This window comes from Rhamphochromis sp. 'chilingali' (assembly GCF_963969265.1).
Source record: "Rhamphochromis sp. 'chilingali' genome assembly, chromosome: 10".
Classification (NCBI taxonomy): domain Eukaryota; kingdom Metazoa; phylum Chordata; class Actinopteri; order Cichliformes; family Cichlidae; genus Rhamphochromis; species Rhamphochromis sp. 'chilingali'.
In genome coordinates, this window is record NC_137937.1 from 6,746,712 (window position 1) to 6,770,566 (window position 23,855).

The 23,855-nt window shown below is 41.1% G+C and overlaps 1 protein-coding gene across 2 annotated transcripts; it reads right to left on the reverse strand.

Annotated features, from left to right (window-relative positions):
* Positions 1 to 11,921: 11,921 nt before the first annotated feature.
* Positions 11,922 to 22,392, reverse strand: LOC308403623 (cytotoxic granule associated RNA binding protein TIA1-like). Of its 2 annotated transcripts, none has more exons than XM_080893209.1 (12): positions 22,178 to 22,392; positions 21,355 to 21,451; positions 21,030 to 21,128; positions 20,176 to 20,230; positions 18,305 to 18,392; positions 18,021 to 18,096; positions 17,706 to 17,814; positions 17,512 to 17,607; positions 16,258 to 16,342; positions 15,459 to 15,597; positions 14,834 to 14,982; positions 11,922 to 13,307 (listed from the first exon to the last, which is right to left on the reverse strand). In XM_080893209.1, the coding sequence occupies exons 1-12, from the start codon at positions 22,204 to 22,206 to the stop codon at positions 13,169 to 13,171; spliced, it is 1,161 nt and encodes a 386-aa protein (XP_080749335.1). In that variant the 5' UTR covers positions 22,207 to 22,392; the 3' UTR covers positions 11,922 to 13,168. The 2 variants fall into 2 exon arrangements, with proteins under 2 accessions (XP_080749335.1, XP_080749334.1); XM_080893208.1 differs by having other exon boundaries at positions 14,834 to 14,985; positions 22,178 to 22,391.
* Positions 22,393 to 23,855: the final 1,463 nt, after the last annotated feature.

The following is a 23,855-nucleotide window of genomic DNA, read 5'->3' on the forward strand; positions in this document are numbered from 1 at the left end:
ATCCGATCCAGTAATTTAGGTCAGTATCGGACCGATACCGATACGTAATATCGGATCGGTCCATCTCTAATTATTAGTAGGGTTTCTTTACCCCACGAAAGGAACCAGCTTCTGTCAAGTGTCCTTGGGTGCCTCTAGCCCCCAGAGCTAAGAACCAGTGCACCTTACGAATCAGATCTGAGCAGGAGCATGTGGTTAATGGCTAAGAATACACATGGAAAAGTAACAAGGTGACAAACCATTGTGCCACTGTTTACTTGCAAGTGCCACACACACTCGCACACATATCTACAGCTCTATCCTCCACTCTACTCACACTTCCTCTCTCTCTCGGGTGCTTTCTGGGTAATGTCGAGTGACACGTTTTAAGCTGGAACTGTCAGCCCTGTGCATGTACCACTGAACGGCAGGGCCATTGAACGCCAGTGACAGATATATGCATACACATACACTTAATTTTACAATCCATACATACATACCCCCCCTCCCCCGTTACTGTCACTGGAATACTTCAGAGAGGCCTCAGTCCAATTTGTACTCAGATAGCATCTGCGCACACACACTAACCCAAACCATCCATAAGAAGTAAGCACGTGGTGTCATGTGCAGACAATCGCAAACACAGAGCTGACCTTGGTTGTTATAAGGCCCCCGTTTCTGTGCGTGCTTGCGTGTATTCGTTCATGAAACATTATCTACCATCACCCCACCACTTCTTCTCGTTTGCTCCTATCCTATCAGCACTCAGATCTTCTCTCTCTGTCAGCTGTGAAGCAGTCAGCAGCGCGTCCAGCCAGCCAAAAGTGGAGAGAAGAAGGAGGAGGAAAAAAAATCTGGAACATGATGCTCGGCGCTGTCAGGAATCTCTTCTTCGCTGACATTTGGATTTACACATCTCATTTTCTTGAGTGACAAAGTACATAAACACACGCTTCAAGTTGAGGAGCTTGGCAAGCTGCTCCCTTCCAGCGCACACACTCATGCAGACACACACACACGCATACATCCATACAGCCCTCACCATTTTTATTTTTTTTTGGGATGAATTTAAGAAAGGGGAGGGGGACAAGACATCTAGTCTTTGATCCATGCAGCTCGTGTAGTCTCGCTATGCTAGTGATGAGCGATGAGTCAAGTCAGATGGGGGATTTTTTTTTTCATTTGGAGCGTTACAGACGGTGGTAATAGGGAGGGGGAGTTAGCCGCAGGCTGCCTTTGTCCTACATAGGACTTCTCCAAGACTCCAACCAAACTGTGTGCGTACAGGAAGTGGCTCGGCCTGAGCCTCAACCAACCCGCTTCCTTCATCGTGTCCTCCTGCCTGCTGACAGCTTAAATGATGAGGTGACACACACCTGTCAACTGTGAGCCTGACACACCCTGACAGAAATACACAAACATCAGAGTGTGTGTGTGTGTGTGTGTGTGTGTGTGTGTGTGTGTGTGTGTGTGTGTGTGTGTGTGTGTGTGTGTGTGTGTGTGTGTGAACCAGAATTTAAGAACACAACTGCCCTGACCTGTATTTACACAGGAAGCAGCTGTGGCATACCTGAGAGCACAGTTTCATCTTCATTTTCCTGCAGGATTACTCAGCTTATGTTTGACACTCTGACTATAAATCAGTCATGACTGTCTGGCTAACACCCTGACAGCTACAAAATCACCTGTAAGTCTATTTGCGAATGCCAGGAATGTGACTTGCTGTTGAAGCTGTACACAAAGTGCACAATAAAGCTGTCAAAGTTATAAACAGTGTGGCAGGGCTCTGAACAAGACTTGGCCCTGTAAAGTTTGTGTAGCGTTGATATAATGGTTAGCTCAAATGTCAGGCAAGTGTTGTCACTTTGTGCAATTGGATGTCAGCTGGTCTGATGCTGTAAATGTTCTTTTGTTTTATCTGGCCTACTTTCAACAGTCTCCATTCAGCTCAGTGCGGCTCAGTATGGTGGACAGGCAAAAACTGCTATGTTTTCCATTCATTTTATTATAATCTTTGCATGAAATCTTAACATCCCTTTTCACTTTGTGAGAGAAATTCAGATTGTTTGAATTAAGTGACCCTCTAAAATTACATTTTAAAATATCTAGTGTAGTGCAAAAGTTAAACTGTGATTCTTTGTAGTGACCTGCAGGGGGCGATTCTGGTAGTTGAAAATAAGTTTTTTTGTATTGAAGTGTTGGCCCTAGGCTCCCTTGATTTGTGGCTAAGGTGGTAATGGTTAAATCACCTAGCAACTCCACAAACCAGTGGGGGGTGACATCAGGACGGCTACATCCACTCATACAGTCTATGGTGTGGAGGAGCATTCTGGACCCTGGGAAAATGCCATATATATATATATATATATATATATATATATATATATAGTTTCACTCCAAGTCCAGCACCCTGAGGCTGTACGCTAAGGGGAAGGAAGGGGGCCAGGGACTGGTGAGTGTCAGCACCACAGTCCAGGATGAGACAACAAACATCCAAGAATACATTGGGAAGATGGCCCCAACTGACCGAGTGCTCAGTGAATACCTCAGGCAGCAGAAACCCAAGAAAGAGGAGGGTAGAGATAGAGGAGGTGGCTGATATCCAGAAATCCTACCAGTGGCTGGACAAAGCTGGACTGAAAGACAGCACAGAGGCACTAATCATGGCAGCACAAGAACAAGCTCTGAGTACAAGATCCATAGAGGCTGGGGTCTATCACACCAGGCAAGACCCCAGGTGCAGGCTGTGTAAAGATGCCCCAGAGACAATCCAGCACATAACAGCAGGGTGCAAGATGCTAGCAGGCAAGGCATACATGGAACGCCATAACCAAGTGGCCGGCATAGTGTACAGGAACATCTGTGCCGAGTATAACCTGGAAGTCCCGAGGTCAAAATGGGAGATGCCCCCAAGGGTGGTGGAGAATGACCGAGCTAAGATCCTGTGGGACTTCCAGATACAGACGGACAAAATGGTGGTGGCTAACCAACCGGACATAGTGGTGGTAGACAAACAGAAGAAGACGGCCGTAGTGATCGATGTAGCGGTTCCGAATGACAGCAATATCAGGAAGAAGGAACACGAGAAGCTAGAGAAATACCAAGGGCTCAGAGAAGAGCTCGAGAGGATGTGGAGGATGAAGGTAACGGTGGTCCCCGTGGTAATCAGAGCACTAGGTGCGGTGACTCCCAAGCTAGGCCAGTGGCTCCAGCAGATCCCAGGAACAACATCCGAGATCTCTGTCCAGAAGAGTGCAGTCCTAGGAGCATCTAAGATACTGAGCAGGACCCTCAAGCTCCTAGGCCTCTGGTAGAGGACCCGAGCTTGAAGGATAAACCGCCTGCAGGGGCGAGATGGGAATTTTGTGTTTAGATATATATATATATATATATATATATATATAACTATGTGCTGCAAAAGCACACAACAAAAGTGCAAACACAATAGAAATAGAAAAAAAAAGTTCAAAAAGCAACTGTTTTGGGGGAGACAATAACATGACAGCAGAGCTACAGAAGTGATGCTTACAGTAAACACTAATAACGTGCAGGTTTCTACAGTGTCATATGAATCATGTGATTAAAACACATATTTCTCATAGCACTGATGAATCATTTGCTTGTTTTGAGCATGGATCAGTGCAATCCTTCACGTTTTGGTCATTTCCGTAGCTGTTCAGTCACGTTAACGTCCTCCCAAAAACTCTTCCATTGTGTTTTGTGAGTTAGTTTTTATTTTTACTTCCATTGTGGGGTTTTCTATTTCTGTTGGATTTAATTCAGCTACTGGTATATTCTGTGTGTGTGTGTGTGTGTGTGTGTGTGTGTGTGTGTGTGTGTGTGTGTGTGTGTGTGTGTGTGTGTGTGTGTGTGTGTGTGCTTTTGCAGCATTTCTTTGTAGTTGTAGTGCATTTGAAATCTCACAGCCAGCGTACATTTTATTAAACATGAGTTACTACAATGTTGAATTCAGGGTACCTCTAAAAAAATATGAGAAATTGTAATGGTCTTCGGCTGAATGTCTGTAACAGGAAAACTTGGAAATTTATTTGCAAACCTACTTTTCTTTTTTCTTTTTTTAAGAAGTGAAGCGCGTTTTGTGGCACGCGTGTCATCTCCTTAGTTTATTTAAAGCTAGTAGCCCTTACCATCAAAGGTAAATATTGTTGTGTTGAACAAATTATGCTGACACATTAAACAAGGTTTTTTTGAATGGTAAAAACTCAACGAGGGCACAGTTATTGCCACTCCACTTCTGTTTATCATAAGCCTTTTAGATGTTCTCTGGTATTAAACAAGGCAACAACAGCTTCAAGGAAGCACTGGACATGAATGCTGACATGATGTGAATGTCTTCAGCAATAATTTCCCAGTAGATGCTTCTAGCATATGTAATTTGTATAAAAATAGTCTCAGTGGGCTGCGGTCTGTGTTCAGATCTTGCTATACCCTTAGGCTCCCATGAAATTGAGATCTGCTGGTTACTCAGCAGACTCGCTGCACCAGCACAGGGAGAGAAAATCCAGAATCTGATAAGTAAACAATGGAGCCAGAGAAACTGAGATAAACAGAAAATTCACTACAAAAATACGTGGCTTTTTCACATTTCTGCAGCTTCTTATTTTCTGGTTTAGCTTGGCTTGCACATACTAGCTCAAACTGGTCTTCTTAAGCAACATTACATTGAAGCAAAACATTGAGGCATGGTGCATGACTTTTTTCTGCATGACTGCAGTACAACTGGCTTCCTCAGTCCAACCAGTTTCATTCAACCATTTCCCCGTCTCATTCACTCAAGTGTGAAAATTGGCCTCGCAGTAGAAGCTAGGTGAACTGATAGCTTTTTTGTCTTTTACTGTTTTTTAGCACCATGAAGCAACTTGCATGAGAGTGAGTGAATGAGAGTTAATTCATCCAAGCCAGAGACCTTATCAAATCAGAGTTAGTAAGACGAATGCATGTTTGCATACAATAATATGAGAACATGAGAACTAAGTTAGTGACATGTGTAAGTCTGGACAGGGTTACAAATTCATTTCTAGGGCTTTGGGACTCCAGCGAACCACAGAGACAACCATTATCTACAAATGTTGGAAATTTTGAACAATGACGAACCTTCTCAGGAGCAGCCGGCCTACCAAAATTACTCCAAGAGCACATCAACAACTCATCCAGGAGGTTGCAATAGAATCCAGAACAATATCCAAAGAACTGCAGGCCTCACTTGCCTCAGTTAATGACAGAGTTCATGATTCAACAATAACAAAGAGACTGGGCAAAAATGGCATCCGTGGGAGAGTTCTGAGGAGAAAGCGGCTGCTGACCAATGTTAATTTTAAAAAATCTACATGGAAGATCTACAAAGAAGAGTGAACCAAAATCTACTTTATAGTGACAGAAAGACTCATTGAGCATTATCACAAACACTTGATTACAATTCTTGCTGCCAAGAGTGGCACAGCCAGTTATTGGGTTTAGGCGGCAGCTGCTTTTTCACACTGTGTAGGTTTGGACAACTTTTTTCTCTTATTAAATGAAATCATCATTTAAAAATGTTTTATATTTACTAAGGTTATATTTTTGTAATATTAAATTTTGTTTGATGACATTTGATTTGAGGAAACTTATAAGTGTGACAAATAGCGGGGCAAATAGTTTCACAGCAATGGTTTTACCAGTCTGGACCCCTGCATTACTCTCACATGAAGACCATATGATTAAGTGGTATTAATGTTGTGTTTTTTTCTACTCAAGTGAGCCCTGAAAGTACTTTCTACCAAAAAATGTCATTCACACAATCACACAAACATTCATGTAGCCCAGGACAATACATCACAAATCTTCCACATGATAAAGAAATGCTGCTGCAGTAAATAAAAGGTATCTTTGGGTTTAAATTATACAAAGTAAATGAGTAAAATTATGGAACTTAAATAGTTTGGTGTATTATGAATAGCCATGTGGGAGGGCTTCATCAATAGGAAAAGGTGTAAAACTTATAAATACAAATACAATTAAAAGTCGAACATTTCTGTTCTCCATCACATTTTCCAAAGCTATCCAGTGGCCCAGATTAGAGTCTTTCCTGGGCTGATTCTGGCCCCCAGGCCTTATGTTTGACACCCTTGCTGCTGTAGGAGGAGTAGCAATTCATGTGACATGGACAGACAACAGATGCCATGCGATGGCTTGAGCTCGTTGGTTCTTTGGCGGGACGAGCCAAAATTTGCTGTAAACAGTTAATGCAATGTTTCTTTTTTTAACCACGTGAATTAAAGCTAAACATCTGCACTCCAAAAGCATCTTGACTGCGACGGTGTAAAAAAATGTTGGCACTGCCCAAATACTTATGAACTTAATTGTATGTATGATGCAGTTATAAACTTGTTATGAACCCCCTGTGCAAAAAAATCAGGGGACAAGAAAAGCAATTATTTCCCAGTAGCTTTGGGCTGGGTGGGGTCCAACCCTCAGCTGTGCAGTAAGTCTGCTGTTGCGTATATAACTGAATTAAACTTGAAGGCTCAGGGATGTGAGGCAATGAGGAATTCAGATGTGAGCGGTTAGTTTTTGATGTGCTGCCTTTTTAGATTTTTGAGAAACCTTCGAGGAACACCTCTCTGCTGCCAGTTTGTTCTGCGTATATTAGAACCCACACAGGCTGCGATAAAACCGTTGGAGGTGTTCAAGCAAATTCAATAAAACCTTCAAAAGAGAAAGGTCATCATTTGACCTGCAGAAGTTCATTATCTTCAGCATTCACTGTGGGACCTTTTCAAAGGCTGTACATATGTACTGATTACACACTGATTACATTTCTAAACCTTTGAGTCCTTTTATTTTGATCTTTTCTTACATTAAGGTTTAAGCAAAAGCAACAAATACAAGTTGCGTTAGCACAAGAGGAGCATTGCTCCCATCCTAGCATATACTGTATTTCCCTACCAGTCCTTCCAACACACACACACGATCATCACTGACTGCGTGTGTGACTGTGGTGTGACAGAATGCCTTAATTATGGATTAATTGTGTCATTAGCAGGTTTCTGCTGTTGGCACCACATTGGGCCTGTCAAGGTTAATTACTGGAACATGTTTATTTGCTGTCAGCCACTGCAGCAAGCTGTCACTTGCATGGAAACACAGACAAACACACACGGACCCTGTTCACTCAAACAATTCACAGGGCACCTCTTGTCCCACAAGCCCTTGCCTCTTTCCTCTGAGATTTTTTTTCTGACTCGGCACACTTTGTACAGTGCTCAATCTGCACCTGGGAAAGAAGAGATATGCATTTTTAAAAATGAGATGAAGGCAGCATCCTTTTTGAACACATGGGTCTGTGTTCAAAGCGCTTGTTTCCAGTGCAGGGTTGCCCCATCCTCTACTTACTGCTGCAGGTGACCTACAGAAAGCCTGCAATGTTAGAGAATCTGTGAATCTTATACTGAAAGAACATATTCATCTGCAAGCAGTTGAATTTTGGCAAAATGGGCCGAATTTGTGGTGACTGACTTATATTTTTTCTTACAAGATATACACTCATGATCACCTGAAGTAGGCACACCTTGCTAGCAATGGCAACAGCATCACAGAGTTGCCAGGCAACTCTGACCGGACCAAGGCTTATATCTGCAGGAAATAAGGACTATGTAAAACATCCCCCATTATCCAGCGAAGGTCAAACTTTGAATTCAGTATAGACCACAAACAACGATAAGCCCAAACTATCAGAACAAACTGGCTATAAATGAAAATGCCAAAAAAACAGCGGTCCTTCTACACCAGGTGCACCAGGTTTTACTATGAGGGCAGATACAGTCTAGTATCGGTTTAAGCAGTGCTGGTGACATTTCCATGGTCAATTTATTTCCATTATTTGCACACTTTGCACACTCACCAAGTTTAATGTCAGTAAACAGTAAAGTTAAGCTGACATGCAGATGGGCAGTTCACCTCTTAGCCTGCCTTTGTCCAGTGTGTTCGCCAGGGTATACTTGGCAACATGGCTTGCACATAAAACCATCAATTATTATATTTTTCTTCAGTATATGTACTGTTAACTGTGCTGAAATAAACAATAATGTGTTTTGGTCTTTGTAAGAGATAGAAGTTAGACAGAAGGTGTTGTTACAGCACAGACTAAGTCCATTTAAATAACACAACAGTATTTTATAAACTGGAGTACTGCTCTCCTTTCAATCCTAGGGCCTGATAGACTCCTGCAGGTAGTCTTTGCAGTACTTAACCTATGTAAGTGGCTAACATTGCTGCTGACATTTATGCTTGTGCTGGTGCGTTGTGTGTTCATTACCATGTGGTTGTGTCACTGGGTTTTATTTGTTGTTAAAACAAATAAAATGCTGGGACTTTTTTCCCACTTTGGGTGTTGCCTCACATCAGATCCAACAGTTTCAGCAATCTTCCTCCAGGAATTTCTGGCTTTTGTGAGTACTTAAATTGATGCTATGATTATATTTAAATATATAATTTGATACCCTGATTATTATTCTTTAACTGACACACTCAAAAACCGCAGTGGAAAATCGATGCTATTGAACAGATCAGTGACAATCGTCATGGGCTGCGTTGACCCGACGTGTAGTTGCCTTTCTCAGGAGGTGCACCCTAGATGACAAATTATGACATATGGTTGAAAGGGATTTCTGGTCACATTGTAAGTTGTGATGCAGATTCCCTGCAGAAGCAGAACTCAGGCAGAGAAAGGGTTGTGCCGTAGGTTATGGTGTAGGGTTTGGGAGGGGTTTGCAGCTACAGCATAGATTTTGTCATGGATTTCCCACTGAAGCCTAAATCCCCAGTAAGTCTGCTTTTGGGGTTTGGAAGAAACATTTTAATATCACAATATATTGAGGTCATCATAAAAAATGCATCATATGGATGTCTTGTGTTAAAATAATCCCATATGAGTCATGAAAAACATCGTCACCAAGTTTTTAAATATTGTGTTTTGCATCTCAAGGACATCATATTCTAATGATGGCCCAGTTTTGGCTCTTAAGCTAGTGATTAAAAGTAGCCTTTAAACTAAAAGAAATGTGTATATATAATATATCATGTTAGCGTTTTAAAAAATGAACATTTAACTGATGTAACTAGAGCTGAGACACTAAAGGTTAGAAGGCCTGAACGTGATAAAAGAACATTTACTCTGTCAGGGAGTGGATGTATTTCAGACCTGATGTAATACTTGATAAAAGGGCTGATAGCTATAAGCTGTTAGATCACAACAGCAGAAGTGTTTTTAAATGTTTAATTAGATCTGTATCCTCGCTCCCACACATTCTTCAGCTTTCTTTAACCAGTATGTGAGTATATTTCAGAGCAAAGAGTGAGCCTTTTGGAATTTTTTGGGTTTTGTTTCGTTCGAGTGCCGCAATAACAGCGGCAGAAAAAGCTGAGAGAAAGGAAGCGGGACAGACAAAAAGAGAAACCGAGCATGGCTGCTTTGATTGATTTCAGCTGTAATCTGCTCACTAAGTCATCTTCTGACATCTCTCTCTCCCCCTCCATCTCTAACAGACTCTCCGTCCATTAAAGCCCAGTCGGGTCCTGGCTGAGCAGCTGTGAAGAGACAAACCATTTATCAGCCTGTCAGCTCTTGCTGCCTGTTATTCCAGCCAGCCAGACTGCATGGCAGTCCAAGACCCAATAACTCAGACTGAGGAGAGCTGGCACCGATACCTGACAACACCCATATGAACATACACATTAGTATATGTACAGCGCTTACTGAAATCTAAAAGACACCTGTAACGTTTGGAGTTTTTTATTAAGAAAAAAAGAGATAAACTTTCTATGTGTGTGTGAGAGAGAGAGAGAGCGTTAACAAGCTCTCACTTGCTCACTCTGATGTGACAGACAGCCATTTGACATGCTGACAGACTAACTGATGGTTCTAGTCACACTGTGCTAAATAACAGCAAAGCAAGCCAGCTGCTCCACAGCAACCTGTAGGAAACATGGACTGAGGGCGCCATCTAGTGCCCAGGCCTTCATTCACAGGCCTCAAGCAGAGAGCCTGCAAGAATTCCAGTTAACTCATTTTAACTATATCGTTTTAGGAATATAGATCACGTGAGTGCCAATACATAATGAGCATCTCAGAATTAAAGGCCTGCGAATTGCTTACTGCACAGTGGAGCTGGGGCTAGTTGAGCCTGCTACTACAGGTCTGTGACCCGTTTTGTTTTCTGATAATCTAGCTGCCATATCACACCGTTCTGCCAGTTAAGAATGCATATGAAGTCACTGGTACCAAAGTCCAAATTCAGTTCAATTATATTCATATAGCACCAAATCACAACAGTTGCCCCAAGGTGCTTTATATTCTAAGACCCTACAATAAGCTGTATAAACAGCTTACACAGACCCTTCAGGACCTGTGGTCCATTTGGTGTCTAAACTTGGATATAAGGAGCTTTAACCACAGACAGGCGGCACTGTTTATGCAGTATTAGCTTAAAGGTGTAGCCAGATCACTGTTGTGACGAGTGCAACTTACAGTATTAAATGTAGCATGAGTTTCTAAATGTGTATTTTTCTGTGATTTTGTTGTTTTTTTGGTAAACAGTCAACTCGCTCAGCAGCACCGTGGTGGAGTGAACAGTGCTGTAGCCTCATAGCAATAAAACATCAGGTTTTAAAATACCAGCTAAGAAGCATCAACAGGCAGCTTATACAGCATTTCTCTTCCTAATGAAAGATCAAGTTTCACTGGTATAAACTGTTGGTTGTGTTGATGAAACATTACTAAGGTGTGTAACCTGACAGTTACAGTGTGGCGACAGAGTAGGTTTCCCATTGAAACATAAATCCCCAGCAAGTCTTTGCATTGTGTTTTCAGGGTTTCGAACAAACATCACTTTCTGAGAAAACACATGGTTGTGCTTTAAAAAATAAAAATAAAAAAAATCACTTACAAGTCAAATGTCCTCTGACAAACTGTAAAAAGCTCCAGCCAGAAGGTGGTGGTAGAACTGTGGGAAATCCTTTTTGTGTTATGAACTGGAATAAATGAGATGCTTTAATGAACCGAATATTAAAAGTCTAACAGACAACCTGAATGCACAGTTTGTTTTTTTTAATTAAAATTCAAATGTATCTTCAACTTTTTTTGTGCTGAAGCCATCTTGGCTGCGGCTCTGAAGGTAGAGCAGGTTGTATACCAACTGGAACATCTCTGGTTTGATCCGTGGCTGTTCCAGTCTCAATGTGGAAGTTATTGTTAAGCAAGACAACTGCAACTCCAAGTTGCTCCTGATACATCCATCAGTGTGTGTTTAAAAAAAAAAAAAAGTGCTGAGGTAAATGAGGATTGTAGTAACAGAGCGTTGTACATGTAAAGTTCATTTTCTTTATGAACTGTAACATTTTATGCACGAAGTACAATAAAAATAAAGCTTTAAGTTCTTTTTTTTAAGCTCTAGTTTTAGCTGCAGTGACTGACTTACTGTAATATGATTCTAAAAACACTTATGTGCTTCATTTTCACCTTTGAAGCCATTAAGGGTTTTGCGATCACATGACCTGATTTATGTTTGACCACGTTTCTACATTTTGGTGAGATATCTGTTATCTGTGCGCTTTGGCACCAAATAAAGTTCCTCTGGTTCAGCCGGACAGAATCTAATGTCTTAAACACACAAGGCTGCAGATGTTAGAAGATTAAAGCGGCCGGTGGCTTAAAAAAAAAAAAAAAAAAAAAAAAAAAAGATTTGGCTGAACTGCGCCATGATACAGATCAGCAGGTTTTCTTCTTAACAAATATGGTCACGTACTGGCAGGCTATAAGCAGCAAGACTTTTACAGATGTTTCGTGTGATGTGCTTAGAGTTTTGGACACAGTTGCCAAGATGCAGTATTTCCATTTGATGCTCTAATATGACCGAATAAACAAAGGGGGGGAAACAAACACAAAGTGTGGTTTATGTGCATTAGCATTTTAATTGGACAAAGCAAGAAAACATTGATTACAGTAGCAGAGTCATCAGTTCTCAGGACTAACACCTTTCGAAACAAAAAGGTCTGAAAAGGTCTGTAGGCACTGCCTAATTAAAAAGAGTATCTTGTCAGCTAAAAGAAACCAGCTCTATAAGGCAACAGTTACACAATGTAGGCCTCTCCATCTCTCTGGCAAAAAGAGCAAGTGTAAAGCTGAATACACTCAGATTTGTCTGATATAAAATACTGGCGTTTCAATAGATATTTAAAAAAAAGAAGAAAAGAAACATCAGAAGTGTCAAACATGTTCACACTTTAACGTTTGAATTGTGTTAAATTTTAAAGTATGCACTGCATAGCAATGCTGTCTTATCCCTGCATGGAAGAGTCGCGTGTTGCACTGTGCCAGTGTCACCTTTGATAGTGCCACTCTGCTACGTACAATGTTCGAGTTAACTGTCGAGTTATCAAAACAAAAAATGAAAAGCAAGCACCCACAGTTAACAGTAGCATTTTACTTACATCGTTTCAAATGAATGGATGGCTATTTACACGTGGCGAAAAAAGTTTTGAGGCTGTCAGAAAGATATGAAGGAGAAATGGAATGCAAAAAAGAAAAGAAAAAAAGAAAAATGCTCTTGGTAGTCAAATTTTTCTGGGAAATCCAAGAGAGGAAAGAACTGTGCAATATTAATCTGCCCTTACAGAGAAACAGCAGTGGCAACAATCCCTGCAATTGTTTTTAATCCAAGAGAAAATTAGAACAAATTTCCATTCCTCAGATAATTAAGGATCATAACTTAGCATGACTCAGTTCCAAAAAAGAAAAAAGAAAAAGAAACCTCTCAGTGGTCGAGAGGAAAGAAGTGAAAATGGAGGCAATCTGTAAAACCCGGGAAAAAAAGAGATTCTCCTTTACAGTTTTATAATTCATTTACAGTTAACTTAAAAATGGTAAGAGCCCTGGTTCATGGACAGTCTTTCCTACCACAAATGGTGTAAATACCTGTGTGGGTCAAACTGCTGCTCCCTGGCTCCTGTTACCTCAGCCCACCCCAAGAAATCCCATTTACATCTCCACAGAAGTCACCCTTCTCATTAGATTCCACATCCCAGTAAAGTCTCAGTCCTGCCACAAAATGGAGGCAGTGTTACACAGCCCCGCAGGGCACCGTACAGCCAGCAAGAGGCTGATGGTTGACAAATCTCCCACCCTGCCCACTTATCAGTGTGTGGGGTATCCTGCGGCTCCCATACCGGGCTGGTTGGCTAGCATACTCCCATTCAATCCCTGTGTAGGCTCCATAACCCCACCGTTACTGATGGCGCTCATGCCAGTCCACCCAGCACTGGCCGGTAAGTGACTGCAAAACAAAAAAAACGAGGTAAAGAAAGACAGAGAGAGAGAGAGAAAAGACAAAATGCCAGCAGGTTAGAAGAGACAAGGCGAAAGGGAGCCAAAAGAATAGTCTGTATTAAAGCTACTGGAATCTGGACAGGCTAGAATGAGAACAAGAAGGCAAACAGAGTTATCAGAGGTTATAAGGGCGGGGGTGGGGATTCAAGCTAGATGAAAACAATAACAAAACAAAAGAAAAAAAAAGTGGAGGGCTTTTGGTTGGGGTGGGGGGTATCAAAAGGAATTTGATTATACATGGGTGGATAAGCAGACAGAGAGCATACAGGCTAAGTCCAGCAAGCTAAAGATTCCTTGCTAAACCCCCGACCCCCCCTCCCAACTGCTGGTAACTACAAACCCTGCTGTAAGCAGCCTACAGACTGATGACAGTGCAAGCACATTCATTTCTCTAAATTTGGCCACAAAGTATAACAAAGTAGCAAGTTCTCACCCGGTTTTCACAGGCTTTCTTTTTACTGCTTCTGTGGTTCAGGCAATAAAACTAAAGGTAAGTTCAGAGTGGAGATTCAGCGTGGAGACGCAGGTTAAAGTTCATCTTCAAATTTCAAGTCAAGAGGTGTAACCTCTGTCTGAACAAACTGCCCTGAACAGTCAAAACACACTGAGCCCACATCTGCCTGACACTTTAGTGCAGAGTATTTAGAGAGCTGTTCACCACACATGTTAGATTATCAGCAACTTGAGGCCCGTCCTTTATTAATCTTGGGTGCACAAAACATCACTGCACATAAACTGTCCAGATAAAAGCAAAAGAAGGTAACCTGCACATCATATTCGACATTTCCAACATAACAAACAACATCAGTGAGGGGGAAAAAAAAAAAAAATCAGTGAAATCAAAAAGAAACATGTAAAAAGCTACAACAAAAGATCAAAACAAAAACAAAACATGCAACAACAAAAAAAGGAACAAGTGAAGAATATTGAAGATGTCCGTACACAGAAAGTGAAATGGATTCATCATCGGCGAGCTATCCCAAGAAGAGGATGGCAAGTAAAGAATAAGAAAAAACCCTCAGCTCTGAGCATGTGGGGGTTTTTTTTGCATTTAGTCAATTACATTTTAAAAAAAAAAAACTCAAAAATTTTACTTTAAGCAGTTTTTCGTATGTCCGATGCTCTGAGCCATTATGGGCTATAAATCAAGTGACAACACATTTTGGAACAAAAGCTTTCAGGTTTTACGATGAACTATGTGCACAGTAACTATACACTGAAACATGATTACCCTCAAATCTTGAGTTCAGATTCTTTTTTTTTTTGGTGGTGGGGGTCTGTTTATTTCTCAATCTTCTGAAGTTGGCAGGCTCGTGAGGGAAGGAGGGAAGAGGTGGGGGGGGGGGGGGCATTGGAAGGCAGAGGGAGGTCATAGCTCCCTCCTGTGGCCAAAGCTGGATCTCACTGGCCTGGTCTTGAACTGATGGTGTTGGAGTAGGAGGAGGCAGAGAAGAGGAGCCCTGTGCTACTTACTTGAAGCCCTGCTGGTTCCAAGCCTGCCCGTAGACACCGTAGGTGGGGACCTGCCACCCATTGGGGACATACTGGCCAATCTGGGGCCCGTTGCCGTACCACTGTCCCCACTGGCCATAAGGCTGGGCTGCAGCAAAGCCCATCTTGTTCTGCTGCAGGGTATAGCACAAAAAAGGATAACTTCAGAATGGTTTAACAGCAGCAGATCCCACAAAGAACCTTGCAGAATCTATTTAACAGTGGCATAGCTGGCATGGCTTTTTATTTGTTAAATTAACCACTTATTTGCATATCAGGTACAATATTAGATAAAGCTGTGAGGTCATTACTGGTGACTTTTTCTTCCTGCTTGGGACTCCTGCACGTGACCATGTTGCAATAACACAAGCCAATGGGTCACTTGCCCGAGTACATCACAGTATCTTAAATATATCAATTTCATGTACAGGATACTCAATTATCCCCATACTTTTTGTAACACTCACATACCCTCATATAGCAAAAAAGCTGATACTTGAGCTGAACTAGAGCAAGACATACTGCAGCACTATTTGTTTGGTGTTCTTTGCCATACCAAGTCATTATGTAATGCTGTCCCTCTTACTACAGTTCATAGGACCCTTACTTGTGGCACAGGCATCTGCTGCATGGAGTTCATCATGTCTGGGGTCTCTTTACCCCAGTAACATTTGACTATGTGCCCCTCTATAGACGAGCCATTCACAGACACAATGGCATGGGCTGCTGACTCATGGGAGTTAAACCTGGACAAACAGAGGGAGAGAGAGAGAGACTAAGGAAACGCTGAACATCATTTCATAAATATCCACTCAGCAATGATGACCACAATGCATGTGTTTGTTAGCAAACTGAGAGGGGGATAAACCATTAGATTCCTTGGCTATTAATGGCTAAACTACTAATAGTACAGTAGACATCTAACATTCATCATGGACTAGAACTGATACAAATGTGTTGCAGCACAGACCTGTAAACAAAATCTGTAGGTGTATGTGATGCATATACGTCACACCATTAAGACATACTCAGTGTCCACAGCAGTGCTGCTTTTTGCTTCCATTTAGTGCTACTGCTCTTGCAGTACAGTTTATGAACCCACTGGAACAACCCGTTTTATATTTTCTCTTTATGTTAAGTGTTTTGGTGTTTTCCTTCTTAATCATGCTAACTGGTGCACATCAAGTTCCCCTGTTCAGGGCAATAAAGTGAACAGAACAAAGTAAAAATCTGTACTCCAGGCTGCAAAAAGTAATCACAATTACACTTGTCTATCATTATGACCAGGGCCGGGGGATCAAGCTCATTCCAAAGAGTTCATTAACCTTTTCTTTCAGCTGTAAACCTTAGCATCACCGTTTGATCAAGCAAAGAAATGAAGAAGAAAACAGAAAACATCCACATACCTGACAAATGAATATCCTTTGTCAGGAAAAACTCTGACTTCCATGATTTGTCCAAAGGGGGAGAAGGTCTGTCTCATTAGTTGCTCTAAAAGACATAAATAATGAGACTCTTAGAGACCGTTTCTGTAAGGGCTGTGTCCTGATAAAGTAACTGCTACCCAGGATACATGTGGATATGCCACATCCAGGTGGTCAGCACATTTATAATCAACAAGCAGAAACTAATAAACAGACTGGGCTATGTAGCTATACTTTACCTTTTCCAGCAGTGAAAAGGTAAAGTATAGTATTTCTATACCTACAGTGTAGTTATAGAGTACATCACATGTCTCTTTCATTGAGGTAAACACGATCTGAAAAGTTTATTTTGGGACAAACTGATGCTTTTCTTTTTTTGTTAAATCTCTGCATTTAAAATGAAGCATGTATGACTATGTTAAACTCACTATGAACTCTAGCAGATGCACTGATGCTTGAGCAGCTTCTTTGAATCTCTCTGCGCTTACTAATAAATATATACTCATTTTAATAATAAAGATTTGACAACCAACAGCAAAAAGCTTTGGCTACCATGGGTAAAGACATTTATGTATTAATTCATAAACTAAATTATGCTTAAAAATTTCCACAAATCAGTAGGACTCCTGAGCAAAACAGTTAAACTCTGAGGTCTATTTATATCAACATATTTGCACTATAGGATTGGGAAAATAAAGAAAGAAATAATTGAAGAGCTCAAGAGCTCACTTTGGCAGCAGACCAGTTCTTGTCTATCACCTACATGATGCTAGCAGCGTTAGCTTGAAAGCTGGGCAGACATTATGCAAGCTTTATTTTACATGTTGGCTCCAAATAAATGTTGAGTTTTAAATTGCCTTCCTCCACAACCAGTGTCTCCTTTGCTCACACAGTGATGGGTTTAATTAGCCTGACACTGAGGAAATCACACTGATCATAACTACTAACTAATTTAATGGCTCATTCGGTTTTGGATAAGGTAAAAATATGCCCTTTTTCAATCTTCTTGCAGTACTGAACATGATGTAAAACCAAAGTTCATACCGAGCAGTGACATTTGTGTATCGTTAAACTCGTATAGGGGTGAGGCGTTTTGGGTTTTTTCCTGCTTTGTTTGAAAGATCATTGACTAATAACGAAAAGCTTAAATATGAGCAGTCATATCCATCTGAATAGCAACAGATCTGCTGTAATTATCATAGTTATGTTGTCAATGGTACTCATATATTTCATTACCCGTCAGTCCTGTGCTGACTCCACCACAATACACAGTGCAGTTACTGGGGCTGGACTGATTCACTACCTCATCAAAAGAGAGATGCTTGGAGTTATCTGGTGAGAAAAGACAAGCTTCTGTTAATGAATCCATCCATCCGTACATATAAGGACACCTGTAAATCTGCATATCTTACAAATCCTGTATAACATACTTTCATGGGTGGTCTTTGGGGCAGGAGGCTTTCTTGTGGCCCAGTTAGTTCGAATCTGTCTGCCTCCTAACCACTGCCCCCCCATGTGCTGAATGGCATTCTCTGCATCCTGGAATGAAGAAAAATAATCTTATTTCATCCACTGGGAGTCTTAACATGAAATCTAAAGTGCACCTCTGCAGAAGCACTGCAAACAAACCAACAAGCAATCTATGTGAAAATGTTAATATACAGAGAGAGAGAGAGAATTCGTAGACACAAAGTGTTTCCGAGCCTCATTAACAGCAATATTAAACTCACATGACGCCTACTTACCCATTTGTTAAAGAAAGACACGAAGCCATAGCCTTTAGATTTCCCTGTAGCCATGTCTTTCACAACACGAGCATCTCTGCAGACAAAAATCACCAAACAGCAGCTTGTCACAAACATTCAGCACAACCAGAAGTCTCTGCTGTAAGAGGACTAGCAGGTCTCTAAATAAGACAATGGGCCCTCTCCTCTGCCTGAGATTTATTTCATTCTTTTCTCAATATATCTAAATGGCAATATGTGTTAACCCAGACTTGATCTTTGATAGTAAACAGTTTGAAACTTACGATATCCTGCCAAATGGACCAAAGGCAGCTTTGACGTCTTCTGTGGTTATTTCTGGGCTGAGGTCGCCAACAAAAACATGAAAATGATCTATTTGGGAGGAAAAATGTGGTTTAGACCCGCTGTGCATTAGGGCTGAACGATATATCGCATTTGCGATAATATCGCGACATGATCAAGTGCAATTTTCTAACCGCAAAGGCTGCGATTATACTGCGATTATATTATACAATTCATGGGCTGCATCCTCCTGAGGCCGCATTTGTAGACCGATTACGTCACAGCGACGCGCCGAAGGCTGTCCAAATTACTACCATATCCCAGAATTCATAGCGCGGCCCAGCCAAACTCCAGTTTCCAGCAATGGCGGCCGCTACTAAGTTTTAAAATTACTCATACTAATCTTTCTGGGTCACAAAATAAACTTTTAACATATTTTCAGGCGAGAAAGTAGTTGTGTAAACATCAAATATCTGCTCGGTTTATCAAGATATCCCATATTTGCAAAAGTGCTTCGACGTTTTCAGAGGCGTCTGCTACCCACCAGCTCGACAGCTAGCCGGGAGCTCGAGGGTTACTGATGCGGCCGAGAACGGCACAACTCCCGGCACATCATTTTCAGATCACCGCGGAGTTTCGCTGCTCGGGTTAAACGTAATATATAAGTCACTTAGACAACCTAAAAATGTTATTGTTGGGCTTTTTTCAGTGTTTTGTTTGTTCGTGAGTAAATCGGTTTGGCTGAGATTAAAGTTATTAGATTAGATAAAATAAAACTTTATTAATCCCCCGGGTGGGTTCCTCCTTGGTTTTCACACAGCTGACTAAACGTCAAACAGAAAACTTATTAAACAGAAATATGAGACAGTCGAGAATTTACACCAGTGTCTGGTTATATTTTAGATAGCAAGAAGCAGACGGCCGAGTTTATTAAACTCCACCGAGACAGCGGTGACGCTAATCAGAACTAGCCTTCTGATTAGCTAATCAGAAGGCTAGACCGTCCAATTTCACGCCTTTAAACTTTAAAGGCGTGTTTGTGTGTGTGTTTATACAATTGCTATTATGTTTGCACTTTATGTGTAATGTTACTGACTGCAGAGATCAGTAAGATGTGTGTATTTTTTATTTATTAGTTTTATTTATTTAATATTATTTTTTAATTGAATGACTGTCTAGTAGTTCACAGATGTCGAAAAACTGAGTGTGGTAAAGCCACTGATTTTTTTTATGTATATTTCTGCAATCTGCACATTGTACTGACTTTCATTTTAATCATTTAATGTTTACACCAGGGTTCCTTGTCAGCACTTTATGCTCAGATGTTTGTAAGCTAAAAATAAACTATTGTGTATGTTCAAATATACTGTTGTGATTGAAGAAGTTAAATAAAAATGTCAGTCATCAATTCATGCATCACCTCATGTCATCATAACAGAGGTCTGTCTTCCAGGAAAGAACAGTTTAAAATTAATGTAATATAGTATTGGCCATACTATATGATGTATTGCTTGTCTTTGTTTAATAATACAGAAGACAAATACCTTAAAAAATAATCGCATATCGCATCGCAATCGCAATATTGGGGCAAAAAAATCGCAATTAGATTATTTTCCATAATCGTTCAGCCCTACTGTGCATTAGAGTACACACTCTGTTTCAAGCTTTATACTTTCCAAGAACCTTAGTTCTTATTAGAGACCGCTGATTGCTATCAGTTTGTTAACAGAGGAAGGACAAAATAAGCATAAAATCAATCAAAAATGAAATGCTTACGTTCTGCAGTACTTATTCAGCAATATTATCACAGGGACTCTTTTAGTGTGTTCAAGTTCAAAACTTCACTTCTTCATATACAAATAGTTTTACTTACTACTTGTGTCTTTTTTCTGGCTGGTTGGTGTCGTGGCCCAGTTGACTTTAACTTCCTGTGAGAAGAGCGGAGAAAAAAAGAAGGCAGGTGGAGTATGTTTACAATATACAGTAAAACCTGGTAATCTCCAATACACAAGTTAATTAAAAGCCAATTTTAAATTAATTGTTTGTTTTTTTTATTTTAAAGCTGATCTTGACTCCAAATAGGCTTTCAATAACCTTAAGGAAAGCTATGCATTTTTATAAAGCCCGCAATATAACAATGAATGATTAAATGAATGATTTAATATAATATGTTAAATATAAATAAAAATTCAAATAGAATATAATGCATACATCTCATCTAAGCAGACTGGTTGCTCAGCACATCTATTTGACTTCTAGGTTAAAGTCCCAGCACTGAACTCATTACTACACCATTCCTGCACCACTTTAATATTCTTTTATCAGCCCCTGGGGTCTCTTAAATGTTGCCGTTTACAATGTTAATTATTTCCTCTATTGTTCTAGATTGTAGGGCTTTATCAAGTTCCTCTGTTTTAGAACACTGTATTAAATTACTGCACTCTGCTTAAAATATTGAAAGCAGAGAGCTCACACTTAACAAAAGAACTATGTAGATTTCCTCAACATAAAGACTGAGTGGCCTGGTGGAACCAGTTTTCATCATATAAAGAAACTGTCATCAGTTGATCAAGTAGCCACCCCTTGTCATTTAGAATATCTAATCAATATTATATGGAATACAGAAATCCACTAGTTTTTCTTTCATGTTAAAAATAACTTTTTTTTCCTCACATTTTCCACAGCAGCCCACCCATCCCCACTCACCCTGTAGATACGATAGCTTACCTTACCCATTATTTTCCTTCCATTCATAGCTGCCAATGAGGCAGCAGCATGCCTGTGGTCATAGAACTCCACGAAGCAGTACGGATCATTTCCAGCTGTCTGTTAATGGGAAATCAAGACTGATTTTAAGTCAAATATTTAACCACTAGAGAAAATAAAAATCACCTAGTATAGATGGATGTGAAAGGTCCGATATAATGGATTACAAGAAGAAGAAAAAAATGACACACTGGCCGAGACTTCCACAAGCAGCGCCATAACCGCTCACGCCACTGCTGAAAGACAGCCACACCACACTGTATACAGCAGAGACAATAGCACTCACATCGACTATCATTTTACAGCTCTTGCAGGGGCCTATCTGTGTGAAGACCTGCAGAATGAGGGGCTCGGTGACATCCCTGGACAGATTCCCCACATACCTGCAAAAGGAGAGAGATGGGGGAGTTGAGCTTTAGTCAAACAGGAAGTAGCATGCAAACAAAGGCTAGTTAACCAGGCTAGCTTACAACCCACAACAATGAATTATAGCAACATAAAAGCCATAAATGAATTGGAACGAAACATTGTCGGGGACAGTGTGTGCTTTACAAAAACAGTCAGTGATTTCACCCCCTCACTGGAGATGTCCCACGCCGTCTCCACGAGCGTTGACGTGGCTTGTCCGCCAGCTAGCTAAAGATACCGCTAACCGGTTTACGGGCCTCGAGCTAAGTGTCTTGGCAGCTAGACACTTTATAAAATACTATCCTTGTTGTTACATTTTCGCTAAAGTGTTTACACTATCAATAAAACAAAGCGTTTTATTTTAGCTATCATTGCACGCAAAAGGGAGTACTTTCGAAGAACTGACTTGCTAGATGTGTTCGAATGTTTAGGAGGTGCTAGCTAGCATTAGCTAACAATTCACTTTCGTTTGCAAGGAAATTAAGGTTCCGTCTATTTATCCAAATAAACCCAACAAACAAGGAGCTACGTGTGTTGTATTACATCCATGAATTGTAGTATATAATAATAGAAATGAAACACCCTTAATGACGAGGTTTAAAGGCTTTTAATTGAAACAACAACGTGGAAATATTTCGGACGCGCAGCAGTTAGACGAAGCCTTCCCGTTCCAGGGCATAGACAAGGCCGCTGATACTCACAAGGTTCTGGGTTGATCGTCCTCCATCATCAAGGTTCAGTGGTTTCGTCCTGAGATAGCTTTAATCCAGTGACATACAAATGGTTTGTGCTGAACTTAGCGACCCGAACGTAAAGACTAAATCTACTATTTAATAATATATCTGCGGTCGACTCTGCTCTCTCTGGCACACACCGCAGACAGCCTCAGTCTGATGCAAACAATAGGAAGTTGAAGATGGCGGAGGAGCAGCGTCAGCAGCGTCAACCTGCGCGCTGAAATTAAGCCAAAATCAAGCGCTCCTGCTCCCACACACAAAGATGCGCCCCCGCATTTTTATTCTATACGTATGGTTAATACAGGCTTTGAGGAACACATTTTTATTTCTCAGTTCCTGATCATTGCTCAATCCGCTAAAATAAATAGAGCCATCTGGAAATCATATTATGTGAGTAGTAGTCACGATGAAACGTCTAAATATTTTAAAGGGTACATTTGACTGTCAAACATTTTGATCACATTAAAAATGTCTTGAGATTTAATCGCCGTTGTAAAAGAGGCGTGCGCCGCCCGGGAATCGAACCCGGGTCGCAAGAATGGGAATCTTGCATGATACCACTACACCAGCGGCGCTGCTGAAGAGAGGTCCGGGAACGGGATATATGAAGGCTGCTGAATCAGTTGATGTTTATTGAAGGGAGAGGTAAATGTCGTCAATATGATTGAAGACGTTTCGGTAAGTTTGCTTGTCCAAAAAGCAAAAAAAATAGATTAAACCAAGATTGAACAACAGTCAGAATTAGCAGAGTGAGCAGAGCTACTGTAGCTCAGTTTATGGACTTGAATTAGGAGGGATAAGAAAAGTGACAGCAATTGACTGCAATCTGCAATCTACTGACATCTAATGGTGAGATTTTACATGCTGTAACTTTAATAAAAATAGAAAATAATAAGTCACCTCCTCTACAAAGATGACATCAAGGTGTATGCCAAGAGTGAACAAGACATCGATTCACTGATACACACCACCAAGATATACACCAACGACATCAGAATATTGTTCGGACTGGAGAAGTGTAGTCCGATGATAACAAATAGAGGGAAGGTATAGAACTGAGGGGATCGAACTACCAGAAGGCAACATTGCAGACACTGAGGACAGTTACAAGTACCTGGGGATCCCACAGGCAAATGGAAACCACGAAGAGGCCGCTAGGAAGGCTGCAACCACCAAGTACCTGCAGAGGGTCAGGCAAGTCCTGAGGAGTCAGCTGAACAGTAAGAACAAGATCTGGTCTATCAACACCTACGCCCTACCCATGATCAGGTACTCTGCTGGGATAATAAGTTTGCCAAAGGAGGAGATAGAAGCCACTGACATCAAGACAAGGAAAATCCTTACCATGCATGGAGGGTTTCACCCCAAGTCCACCACCCTGAGGCTGTACGCCAAGCGGAAGGAAGGAGGCCGGGGATTAGTGAGTGTCAGCACCACGGTCCAGGAGAGACAATGAACATCCATGAATACATCCGGAAGATGGCCCCAACTGACCGCATGCAGACAGCAGAAACCCAAGAAAGAGGACAAAGAGGAGGAAACATCATGGAAGGACAGGCCCCTGCACAGTGTGTACCACCGGCAGATAGAGAAGGTGGCTTACATCCAGAAATCCTATCAGTGGCTGGACAAAGCTGGACTG